The sequence below is a fragment of the Carettochelys insculpta genome, chromosome 3, assembly GCF_033958435.1.
Source record: "Carettochelys insculpta isolate YL-2023 chromosome 3, ASM3395843v1, whole genome shotgun sequence".
NCBI lineage: Eukaryota > Metazoa > Chordata > Testudines > Carettochelyidae > Carettochelys > Carettochelys insculpta.
Genome location: NC_134139.1, coordinates 209,769,717 through 209,782,486, shown reverse-complemented (window position 1 = coordinate 209,782,486; position 12,770 = coordinate 209,769,717). Strand labels below are relative to the sequence as shown.

At 46.5% G+C, this 12,770-nt stretch overlaps 1 protein-coding gene across 8 annotated transcripts in view; it reads right to left on the bottom strand.

Annotated features, from left to right (window-relative positions):
• Positions 1-12,770, bottom strand: part of DTNB (dystrobrevin beta) — a 361,871-nt gene that overhangs the window by 20,718 nt on the left and 328,383 nt on the right. For 7 of the 8 annotated variants that reach the window (XM_074991528.1, XM_074991531.1, XM_074991533.1 and 4 more), the window contains one exon: positions 579-632. In XM_074991528.1, coding sequence (XP_074847629.1) covers positions 579-632 — 54 coding nt within the window. The remainder of the gene's footprint in view (positions 1-578; positions 633-12,770) is intronic. The other variant, XM_074991530.1, reaches the window with a different exon arrangement.

Genomic DNA, 12,770 nt, shown 5'->3' with positions numbered 1-12,770 from the left:
CTACTGTGAGGCCCCATTTTGCTGCCTGTGCAGGATTGTTCTCATCAGAATATTGCTGAACACTGTGTCAGACATGTTTTAAATTTCCTCAACTTAGGAGGCTTGTTTGCTTCCCTTAGGTGACAACCCCACAGCCTTCCACACTCAATTTCAATAAACTTTCCTGTTCATTTAGCCTCCATTTTCTATTTTCACACATTTAATTTCTTTTCTGCTTGTACCACCAGAATAACTCCTTTCATGCCACATGTACAGCTGTACATGGCCATTGTTGAAAAAATATTTAAATACATGTATATACAAAGACAAGGGAAACCTTAAGATTACTAGTGTCCCAAGCACAGGCAGAAACGGAGAGAGCAAACATTTACCACGGCTATGACAGCACCAGAATGGGCCCATCTGAGTGTCTGGAGGAGGTGTAACAGCAACAAGGAATCTCCATAAACTGCCCAAAATCAAAGCTGTTATAAACACCGCTAGAGTGCTTGGTACACTGAAGGGTTGAGTTTGCAGACACTAATCTCAGACACAGAAATAAACTGGAAAAGTGTTTTACAGCTGAGATATCCTTTTACCTCTGTCCTTTCCATTCTGCATCTTTTCCTCTTCTTCGTCAGCTCCTTCCTCTGCTTCAAAAACAAACAAATGTCAGACAGCCACATAAAAAACAAGTCTCTGGAAAGAGTTTTGCTCCAGGAAGGAGGCTGCTTAGAGCCGCACAAGTTTCTGAGTCTCACCAGGACAGAGGGCAGTGCTGGAGTGAGATCCCTCAGGAGTACTTGGGAATAACTAAGCTGGATTTTTTCATGTTAGTAGGGGCAGTTCCACAAACCTTCCCACTGGCATCGTGTGCGCGCCTTCAAGGGACTGGTTTAATGGCTCCCATTTTCACATTCATCCCAGCAGGGGGCAGCACCTGCACTCTCCAACAGGACTGTGCCTGGCCCCATGTAGCAGGATACGCAAAGACCTCCCGTCCCCAGTGTCGCTATATTTGAGCCTGCGAAGAGCCCAGAACCATACAACACAAGCAATGGGATGATGGGTAATGGGTCAAATACTGATAAAAAATGGTTCTCTTTCAAGCAGAGGTGTATTCTGCTCAACTGTGCACTCCCTTACACTGAAAGCTGGAGACTTTTTGCCACCCACTGAGGCTGTGCACATGCCTCATACCTCCTCATGGTCCTTCCTTACACTGTATGAAGGTGGTGTCTCTCTAACCCCACTCAGTAGTGTCCAACAAAGATAAGTCCCTGGGCAGGACTTCTCTCTGTTCAAGACAAGAGGAAAGTGATGGAACGCGTGGATGACGTAGTCAACGGATAGAAATGGACTTGGCTCAGCCAACCACTAAGAGAAGGGAAGACATGGATCCCATTCCTCTTTGAGAAGGCCACCCTGCGTTTGGTGGTGATGGGCCAAAAGGGAATACCCATGTACTGGGGATGACAAGTCAGGAATTTTCCGAGGCTGGGTAACACTGAAATGTGTGTCCAGAAGACCAAGGGCAGCCAACCAACCATTGCCATCTAGAGAGTGGAGGACTGAAGCTAGGAGAAACACGTCGAATCTCACTTGCTTGATGAACTTGCTGAGAACCCAGAGGTCTAGAACAGTCTCATTTTCACTCTTACGTTTGGGGATCAGGAAAAGAGGTGGGAGAACTTACTCTGCAGTCCCTTTGGTGAAGAGAACCTGACCCTTCAGAAGGAGCACAGACTCATGAGATGGGTCCCTGAAAATGCACAGAGAAGGAGGGTAGGGAGGAGGGGTGGAAACAAATGGGTCTGGATATCTCAGGCCCATATTACTTAGGACACACTTCTCTAAAGGTGTCTCAAAGGGGTAGCTGTATTAGTCTGCAGCATCAGAAAAAACAAGTAATCCTCTAGCACCTCAAAGATTAACAAATTTATTAGGTAATGAGCTTTTGTGGGTAAGATCCACCTCTGAAAATCTTAAGTGGGTCTTACCCACAAAAGCTCATTACCTCATAAATAAATTTGTTAGACTTCAAGGGGTACAGGACTGCTTGCTTTACTTAAAGATATTTGTTTCCAAGAGCCAGAAAGTGGATAATCTATCTCCAAACTGAGAAGGGACATACAGATCATTGTGGGTTGCTGTGCTGTCTTTGAAAAACAAGTTCAAAGGGTTGTTTTCTACAGAAGGTTGAGAGCATAAATAGTTAGATGACCTTTCTGGAGACCTCTGTCCCCTCCCAGAGACATATCATCATCTGGGATGACAGGAGCACCGTCCATAAAAATAATCTGAATATTCCTTCAAGGGCTTGTACTAATGCTTATTGGAGGCTTGAAGATAAACCCCCAAGGGAGTGGAGCATCACTCATGAATCTTTACAAGAAAAAACACCTCAACTGCCTTGTCAGAAAATACAAAGTGTGCCTCAGAGGACAGAATTTCAGTGGCCTATTGGATATCTGGTGCTATCCTGGAATTATATAGTTAAAATGACTTCCTCTAGATGGCTGCAGTGGTTATTGCTCTGTAAGAAACATCCATTATCTTGAGAGTCGATTGTAGTGAGGTCTTTGTCACAAGTGAGCACACTGGCAAGAAAGCTTTGAATTCTCTCTGAAGTTATCTGGCAAGGTGTCCATGAATTTAGACATCACTTCCCAGTAACAGAGATTGCTGGTGGTTGCTCTCACTTGGAGTGAAGCAGTAGAATGCATTTTCTTCCCAATGCTTCTAGTCCTTTACGATTCTTTTCAGTGGACTTGAATCTTCCTTGTTATGTCCTCTCATTGTGCTGTGACAATTAACGAGTTTGGGTGGGTGCTAACACACACACACACACACACACACACACACACACCCCACCGCCTAGGAAGGGACATGGTATTGTGTTTCTGTTGCTTAGTTATTGCAGTTAGCAATGCTGGGGTGTGCCACAAAGCTCTGACTGTCGATAAGAAGGCATCTGTCAGGACCTAGAGTCCAGAACCCAGGTCTGCAGAGCCTGGTGTGGCTGACAGTCCTAGAGTGCCAGGAAGTCATCCAGGGCCACAGGAAATGCCACCCATGAGACCCACAGTGACAATACTCTGTTGCCCCAATGGGTCAAATGCCCCAACTTAGCCCCAGGGACTGCCCCAAGAAGGTATTTAGGCAGATACATGGACTTTGCCTTGTTGCAACCCCAGACTTGGTTTTGTCTCCCGAGAGACAGTCTCTGACCTCAGCCTGCCTTTAATCCTGACTCCTCCTTCTATCTCAATACTGCCTCTGATCTCCAGTCTCTGACTTGGACTCCTGCTTCCTGGTTCTAACCCAGTACTGCCCCTTATCTCCAGTCTCTGACCGGGACTCCTGCCTCTCGGTTCTAAACCAATACTGCCCCTGATCTCTGGCCTCTGACTACAGTTCCTGCCTCTCCTGGGCCCTGGATTCCCTATAGCATCATTGATAGACAGGGCAACGCCTCCCGGAGCTGAAGCCTGGAGGGTGCCTACCATTTTGCAGGTGTTCTGTACCAACTCATCTTAAATACCCAGAACTGCAGTTACTCTCCTGAGCAGGTCCTCGTAGAACCTGAGGTTGTCTAGAATGGGGGAACCCGAGGTCAGGGCCGTCATATTGTCTAGAGAGTGTGACAACGGTACTGTTGGAGAGGAAGGTGTCACCTGTGATATGAGTTGGTTCACAGGCAAAAGTTTAACCATACAGAAAACCCCAGGAGGAAGAATGCAATTCTGGACTTCCACAATGGGCTGATCCATGGCGTGGCTGTTCCCTGTCCTAGGTAAGTGGATCTTACATTCAAATTATGCAGAGAACTGGGTCTGTGTGAGTGAGAGGCACCCCAGCCCGGCTCACCATGACAAAGGGTACAGCGAGAAGCCAGTACAATGTGGGCCAGGCAGGTCTGTCTCAACTATGGAAATGTCTCCAGTCTCCATACCAGATCTCACCTGCTGACATGGGGAATGAAAAGAGCTGCAGCACACGGGCCAGGAGTGAGAAGAGCTACTTGAATAATCACTAGGTGTGACAGGTGCCCAACCAACAGGGCTTCTGGAAAACCTGTCCAACACAGGAAAGCTAACAATGATATTATGCTTGGCATTATAGACATAGGGTGTGGTACAGAGGATGTCCCCCTTACTGGTGCTGAGAGGTCAGGATTCAGACCTCTGATATAGCTACTGATACTGATGATGCTGGTACCAAGGTTGGTTTTGTAGATGAAGCTGAGAAAGTGTGCTGTCTTGGCACTGACCTAATCCACATAAATACTCTAGATGGAATCTGCCTCTTCATTGGTACTGGAGCTGAAGGCACCCAAGGGCCTGACGTAGCTTGGGTTACCATCCCTTCATGGATATTCCAAGTTAGTAAGAACACCGGGGCAGCTAGACTAAGCAAGTCTGAGGCTACCAGCTAATCTTGCCAGGCTGATGGTGCTGAGAGCTGTGGGATTGCAGTTTCCAGAGATACCAAACTTGAGTGCAATCCCATGGATGATTTTGGAGATGTTGGCATGGCACAGATTCTCCCATTCTGTTCCTGGACTGACACAGGTCTGTCCTGGGTACAACTCCTGTCCAGAGTGAGGTCCTGCTCGTCACAAAGAGGAGAATAAATCCCTCCTCAGTTTCTGGCACTCTGAGTTCTCTTACAAGGGATATGTGGAATGATGATGAACTTCTTTCCTGCCCCTGACTGATCAGAGTCCTGGGATCTGTGCTGTACTCCCACAGAGAGAGAGGATACCAATTAAATGAGTGGCTGGAACAGGGCTTCGTGCCAAGGCAGGTGCTAGAGCATGTTCCAGCAAATGGCGCTCTAGACAAAGATCTCTTGCAGTCGGCATCCTTTCCTCAACATAAGACAATAGATACCGCACTAATCCTTGAGGTGGCTCTTACTGAGGCACAATAAGCAGCACGTGTGTGGGCCACTGCTTGTGACAATGTACAAAAGCTGGGGAATGCTCCAGAACTATACCACTAAATACACTGAAAAACTAACTAATCTCACAAATTACGGGTGCTAATTGCCAGAAGCTATTTACACAACGAAAGACTGAATCACAAAGTGTGAAACAGCAGGAAAACCGAGAAGAGATTCCAACACGGGCAGCGCCAACTGAAACCACAAGTGGCAAGAAGGAAGTGAGGGGGTTTAGGGCGGTGCCATCCTTATCTAGACTTGACAGGAGCCAGGAGGTGGTACAGGGCCTGCATGCCATCATGGGGGGTCCTGCAGTGGTGAAAAAGTCTTCAGTGTGCAGGGCACAAGATACCAACAGAAGGGAATGGAATACAGCCTGCATTCACTCCCAGAGCAAGAAGATCGGCTCTGAAGGAAAATCTGAAACAGTTTTATGGAGATCCAAGAGGAAGAAAACTTGATGTTAATTACTGACGATCAAGAGCTTAACCACATGTGCCAAGAGACCTTAGCACTCAAGGAAGTCACTGGGGTGGCACAGCTGTAACAGAAAAAATCCCGTTCCAAGAAATAGACTTCTTGTTATGTCTCCTAGTGACATAAAGGAAGTGCATGCTGATGGAGCAAGCAGAATCACTGAGTTTAAGGTCACAGACTTTAAGGCCACAAGGGGCCCCCATACAATTTAGTCAGACCTCCTGCATATCACAGCCCACCAACCACTCACACATGAAACCCCACAAAAAATTATGCCAGAGTTTTACAACCTATTGGAGACTAGACTAATGTATATCTCAGAGCAAGAATAGGAAAGACCAAAGTGCATTAAATGCCCAATCCCCTACAATCGCAGGGAAATGATTGAGCAATAGTTAGGTAATCGTGTCAAGAGATTTACACCCACGTGCTGCAGAGGAAAGTAAAAAAAAACCCAGAAGTACTGCCAGCCTGGTCTGCAGGACAATTCCTTCCTGACTCCACACCAGTTAGACCCTAAACATGTGAGCCAGACAGACAAGCACCTGAGAGGGAGAATGTTCCATGCCACCTATCTAGTGTTCCAACTCCACACATGATGCTGTAGAGAAAGGAAATCCAAGTCTCCCCCAGAATATATGGGGGTATCCCTTCCTGACCCCTGCAGATGGCCAGCTGAGGCCCTGAAGCATGAGGGTTTAGGAACATAGGACATAAACTAGAATTAAACCCCAAGACTCACTTTTTTAATTCCAGTGAAAGTGCACTGAATTTATGGGCCAAGCTAATACATTTATTACACGCTAATGTATTTATGTTGAGGAGAAAGTGGGCAGAAGGAAAAATTCCTTCTCATTGCGGGGCTGGGGTGAGAGAGTGGTCATATCTCTATATGTAGCACTTGTAGTAAAAATCACGCAAACAGGTAATAGTTACCACAGGGCATGATACCTCCCCTCCTTGGCCCGTGTTTTAAAATTCAGAAACAGAGTTTTGAAAGAACACACACCGAGAATAGACAGCACAACTTGAAAACCTTTGAGTAGCCTACACTGGTGCTGGGACCTTTAATAGAGAAGTCAAAGAAACGGCCATTTTCTTCACTATTCTGACTACAGCCTAACTCATAAACATGACTTTGAGAAGTCAGAACTGCTTCTGCCAACGGCCTTCTTCATGATGCCCAGCACAGCAAGCGAAATATGATGAGGTCAGAAACCACTGACTGAAACTAAAAGAAAGTTAAAAATCACAAAGGTGAGCGGAATGTCAGAGCCTGGCTGCCACCCGTCTCTTGATTATTGGGCTAAGTGGGGTAGGGACAGTTACACAGAAGCCAGCTTAGTCCCTAGGGTAAGGGGGTTCTGTTACCTTATGTTGCTTTTGAATGACCTATCTGGTCATCAATCTAAGCAGTATCCAGTGTTTCCTGATCAGGGAAGATTTTATCGACACAGAACCTTCCTAAGGGTAGGGAAAGTTAAACTGGGCAAAGTTTTTTCAAAAAGCCCATGCTTTACATTCAGACCTATCTACTGCCTACTGAATATTTAGAGAAGGAATTCTTCCTCTCTCTTTTTGCTCTCCACATGGCAACATTTTCTGAATGTAGACTAAGATGCTATAGGCCAGATAGGAGATGTTAGATACTCAAAAAACATACCAAACCTTATGTCTCCAGCTATTCTTTGGCAGGGAATCCAGGCCTGGAGGATTATTTTAATACTCCTAGCTTAACTCCTAACATATTAAATGCCATTGAATCTCATCAGCTGAGTTTAACTTATGATTTTCTTAACTTACACAAATGAAATGTTTTCAGATATTTTCAGGGGATAGCTCTTTAGTATCTGCATATATTCAAATACAAGACTGTAAGTCATTTTACCTTAAATCCTCCATGCCCTATGTGACAAAACTGAAAATTACTATCAAGAGCACAAACCTTTCTTTGTTTATATTTGTCAAACTGTGGCCAGGGTCTGAGCCCCCCTACACTAACCTAAATCTGCAGTACTATTAAAAGTAAGAAATAAATTACTCCAGACATCTGTCTTGGGCTGAGAGCTTGTTCACCACATTTCAGCCTGAGGGGAACAGAACCGTGCCTCTCAGAACATAGTGATTTATTGAAGAGACACAAGGACGCTTAAGAGAAGGTTACTCACCTCCTTCAATAATGGAGGTCCTTCAAGACGTGTGCCCCTCGGGTGCTCCACTCCAGGTGACTGTGTGCCCCTACACCTCTACTCAGAGAATTCAGACAGGAGTGCCTGGCTGGGACACGTGCACTCTCCCCACCTTCTGTCAGCAATTAACTAGGGCTTTGCAGCCAATCCCTCTTCAGTTCCTTTTCTACTAGAGAGGCCCTCGCTTGAACTCTGAAGTAGAGGGGTGGAGTGTGGGGACTGTAGCATCGTCAAATGGCACATATTTCAAAGATCCTCAGCTCCTGCATCAGGTGAGTAACCTCCTCTTCTTCAAGTGCTGTTCCCGTGGGGGCTCCTCTTCAAGCGTCTGTGGAGCAGTGCCCCTCAGTGGAAAGGAAGGGCTTTAGAGATGGTTCTGTGGTCAGTGATAAGACCATGTATCCTAACAAAGTGGCAGGTGTTGAGTCCTGCTCAATTGTATAGCATTGAGTGAATGTTACAGTCGACTCACAAATAGGAGGGTGACATGAAGATGTCCCACTCATTACCCAGTGACCGCCAAAAGACCCTCACAGATACAAACTACATACACCTGGGGAGAGGCGGCAGTTTGCAATTCTGAAACCTTCCCAAGTCTGCACAAAATGTTACGGTGGTTCTTGTAAAAGTCTGCAGCTGAACATTGACTTAATACAGCTTTGCAATGTTACTGTGCAGAAGAAACACACTGCTTTCTCTTTCTAAAATGGTTTATGCTTAACACTACACTGTACTACACTGTATTTGCTTTTCTTTTTTGGTCTCTGCTGCTTCCTGATTATGTAATTCCAGTTTCAAATGAAGTGTGAGGTTAACTGACTAGTTCATAACCCTGGGGTTCGTAACTCTGAGGCACTACTGTATGGGCTAATGCCCAAGTGGCTGCTTTACATATGGCCATAGTAGGTACTTTTTTAAGGAAGACTACCAATGTGCACAGCAAACTGGTGGAAGATGTCCAAACCCCCAGTAGGGTTCATGTTGGAGGTAGCAGGGACAATTGCACTATGAAATGAATTTGAAGAGTGTCTGCTTAGCTAAAACAATGAGAAGTCCTGTGGCACCCTATAGACTAACAGATTTTTGGGTGCATAAGCGTTTGTGGGCAAAGACCCACTTCGTCAGATGCTTATGCTCCAATAAATCTGTTAATCTATAAGATGCAACAGGACCTCTCATTGTTTTTGCAGATACAGACAAACACAGCTACCTCTCTGATACTCTGCATAGTTACAGTTTCTCCTTTAGACTTATCCATCGTAGTGAGAAAGTGTTTTTGTGCCTTTATGAATGTTTAGTCCAGGAGTGCGCAATAATTTTTGTTGGAGGGTCACTCCAAGAATTTCGAAAGTGGTCAAGGTCAGCACTCTTCCATGCTATTAATGGAGGAGGTGCAGGGTCTGGGATGGAGGTTGGGTTCAGAAGGGAGCTTGAAGTAAGGGACTGGGAAACAGGAGAGGGTGTGGGATCTGGGAGAAAGCTGTGACCTGGGTAGGGAACTGAGGTGGAGGAGGAGGTGCAGGGTTGTGACCTGGGAGAGAAGTGCAGGAATGGGTGCAGGGATTTGGGCTGTGACAGGGGGTAGGGGCTGGGGTGCAAAATCTGGGAGGGTTATGGGTGTAGGAGCAGGGGTACAGAGGGTTTGGATTACAAGGGGTAGGAGTGCAGGAGGGGGACAGAGAGTTGGGGAAGAAAGCATCTGGGGTGCCAGAGACAGGCTTTCACCAGGAGACACTTTCTTGGGTGGCTCATGGCCAACAGTCCAGTGGGTTCCTCAGCCAGAGTCCCTCCCTACCTTGCCCCTGCACTGGCTGGAGTGACCATGTGTAGTTGAGTCTGAACGCTCAGAGTCTGGAGAAGTACTTCACACAGCTGCCTGTCCTACAAAATAGCCAATGGGAGCTGCAAATTGTGCTGGGGCGGGGCACAGTGCTAAGCCTCTCCTTTCCTCCCCCGGACACAATGTTGGACATTCATTGTTCTGATATGCGGCTAACAAATCTTCTGTGGGGAATGCCCTTTGATGGAGCATGTACAGCTTCACCCAGGCTTACTTTCCCTTCATGATACTGGCGAAAACTTCCTGCTTAACATGTCTACTTTGGGGTTCTGACACCAGAAAGATGGCTGACATGGTGAAGCAGTGTTGGATTTATCTATTTGACAATCTTGAAATGTCTGACCTTGCTCCTCCGTGTGGGTTTGTAAGGAACATGCAAGCAACCTTGTCCATCAGGATATGGAAAGTTTTGGTTTTGATCCTGAGCAGGAAATGTGCACGTGCATTGCAAACTGCTCCCCATTCCAGCACAGGTATGTGCAGTGTTGATTCCAAAGGAGACCATCTACCCTGTGTGGTTAGGTTATTTCAATGGGAGTCCTACCTCTCTGGGGAGGTGCCTGTCCTGATTATCATTGTGGGGGAAATCTGCAGAAAGGAGACACCTGCACAAATATTGTGTGAATGGGGTCAGCACTGCAGCAAGTCCTTGACCTTTTGTGGTATGTGGAGAGGCTTGCTCAGACTGTGTTTGTGTAGGATATAGACTGTCCTGTGCCACCCTTGCAGGCAGCCCATGTATAATCTGTCAAGTTTTACAATATAGGCAGCTGCTGCTAGTGGCCTAACAGTTGGAGGCAAGTCCTGGCAGGTATTTGTGGCCTGTTTACTGTAGTATTGGTCAGGTTCATTAGGGCAGTGAATCTGTGTAGCGGTAGTGAGGTTTTCCCTTCAATGAGCTCGGGTGAATCCCAGCAGATGGTCTATTTCCTGTCTGAGAAGGTGCTTGTGAGGACGGGGTCTCTGACAAGGCAGAGGAAGAGGAAGATGGAGGGAGGATGGGTTGAGGAAGGACAGTGAACTGGATGGAATAATTAGCATTGCTAATTTTGAGTATCCACTGGTCTGAAGTAACAATTTGCCATGCTGGGCAGAATGGTGTTAAACAATCTGTAAATGGATAGTTTGTAGAGAGTGATTTCAGCAACTGGAATTGGGGAAGGTCTATCGTGCTCTCAACCAAACCTTCAGATTCAATGTTTTCATGCCAATTGTTGCAATATGGAAGGTTGAGATGGGATTGGCCTATGTCTTGTGGGTCTCTGTCTCTGGGTATCACACAGCCTCTGTGATTGTGTGTATGGTAGGGTGTCGAATGTTGTGCTGAACAGTATTTGCTTTGTATCGGAGGGGTAGCCGTGTTAGTCTGGATCTGTAACAGCAACAAAGGGTCCTGTGGCACCTTACAGACTAACAGAAAAGTTTTGAGCATGAGCTTTCGTGAGCACAGACTCACTTCATCAGATGCTGCTCATGGAAATCTGCAGGGCCTGGTATAAATTAGCCAGAGCAAGGCTGGGGATAACAAGGTTTGCTCAGTCAGCAAGGGTGAGGCTTACTACCAACAGTAGATCTGGAGGTGTGAACACCAAGGGAGGGGAACCTGCTTTTGTATTTAGCCAGCCATTCGCAGTCTTTGTTTAAGCCTGAGCTGAGGGTGTCGAATTTGCAGATGAATTGTAGCTCAGCAATTTCTCTTTGGAGTCTGGTCCTGAAATTTTTTTGCTGTAGGATAGTTACTGTTAAGTCTGCTACTGTGTGGCCTGGGAGATTGAAGTGCTCTCCTACGGGTTTTTGTATATTGCCATTTCTGATGTCTGATTTGTGTGTGTTTATTCTTTTACGTAGAGATTGTCCAGTTTGTCCGATGCATATAGCAGAGGGGCATTGCTGGCACATGATGGCATAAATTATATTGGTAGATGTGCAGCTGAATGAACCCACGATGGTGTGGCTGATCTGGGTAGGTCCTGTAATGGTGCTGCTGGTGTAGATATGTGGGCAGAGCTGGCAACGAGGTTTGTTGCATGGATGGGTCCCTGAGTTAGAGTGACTGTGGTGCAGTGTATAGTTGCTGGTTAGGATTTGCTTCAGGTTGGCAGGTTGTCTGTGGGCAAGGACTGGTCTGCCTCACAAGGCCTGTGAAAGTTGGTGATCGTAGTCCAGGATGGGTTGTAAATCCCTGATGATGCGCTGTAGAGGTTTTAGCAGAGGACTGTAGGTGATGGCTAGTGGTGTTCTGTTGGTTTCTCTCTTGGGCTTGTCCTGTAGTAAGAGGCTTTGTGGCACACGTCTGGCTCTGTTGATCTGTTTTTTCACTTCTTCAGGTGGGTATCGCAGTTTCAAGAATGCTTGGTAGAGATCCTGTAGGTGTTTGTCTCTGTCGGAGGGGTTGGAGCAAATGCAGTTATACCTTAGTGCTTGGCTGTAGACAATGGATCGTGTGGTGTGTCTGGGATGGAAGCTGGAGGCATGAAGGTAGGTGTAGCGGTCAGTGGGTTTATGGTACAGGGTGATATTGATATGGCCATTGTGTATTAGCACCGTGGTGTCCAGGAAGTGGATCTCCTGTGTGGACTGTTCCAGGCTGAGGTTGGGGGGAAAGTTGTTAAGTCCCGGTGGAATTCCTCCAGAGTCTCCTTCCCACGGGTCCAGATGATGAAGATGTCATCAATGTAGCGTAAGTAGAGACGGGGTGTTAGTGGACGAGAACTAAGGAAGTGCTGTTCCAGGTCAGCCATGAAAATATTGGCATATTGAGGGGCCATGTGGGTACCCATAGCTGTGCCGCTGATTTGAAGGTATATATCGTCACAAAATCTGAAATAGTTGTGTGTGAGGATAAAGTTACAGAGCTCAGCCATCAGATGTGCTGTAGCATCACCAGGGATACTGTTCTGGACAGCATTTATTCCATCTTTGTGTGGGATGTTGGTATAGAGAGCCTCTACATCCATGGTGGCTAGGATAGTGTTTTCTGGTAGGTCATCAATGTGTTGCAGTTTTCTCAGGAAGTCAGTGGTGTCTCGGAGATAGCTCGGAGTGCTGGTGGCATAGGGTCTGAGGAGAGAGTCCACATAACCAGACAGTCCTTCAGTGGGAATGCCAATGCCTGAGATGATGGGGCATCCAGGATTTCCAGGTTTGTGGATCTTGAGTAGTAGGTAAAATAGCCCCGGACGGGGCTCTAGAGGTGTGTTGGTATAAATCTGTTCTTGTGCTTGTGTAGGGAGTGTCCTGAGCAGATGGTATAGTTTCTTAGTGTATTCCTAGGTGGGATCTGAGGAAAGTAGCCTGTAAAATCTGATATTGGAGAGTTGTTTGGAAGCCTCCTTCTG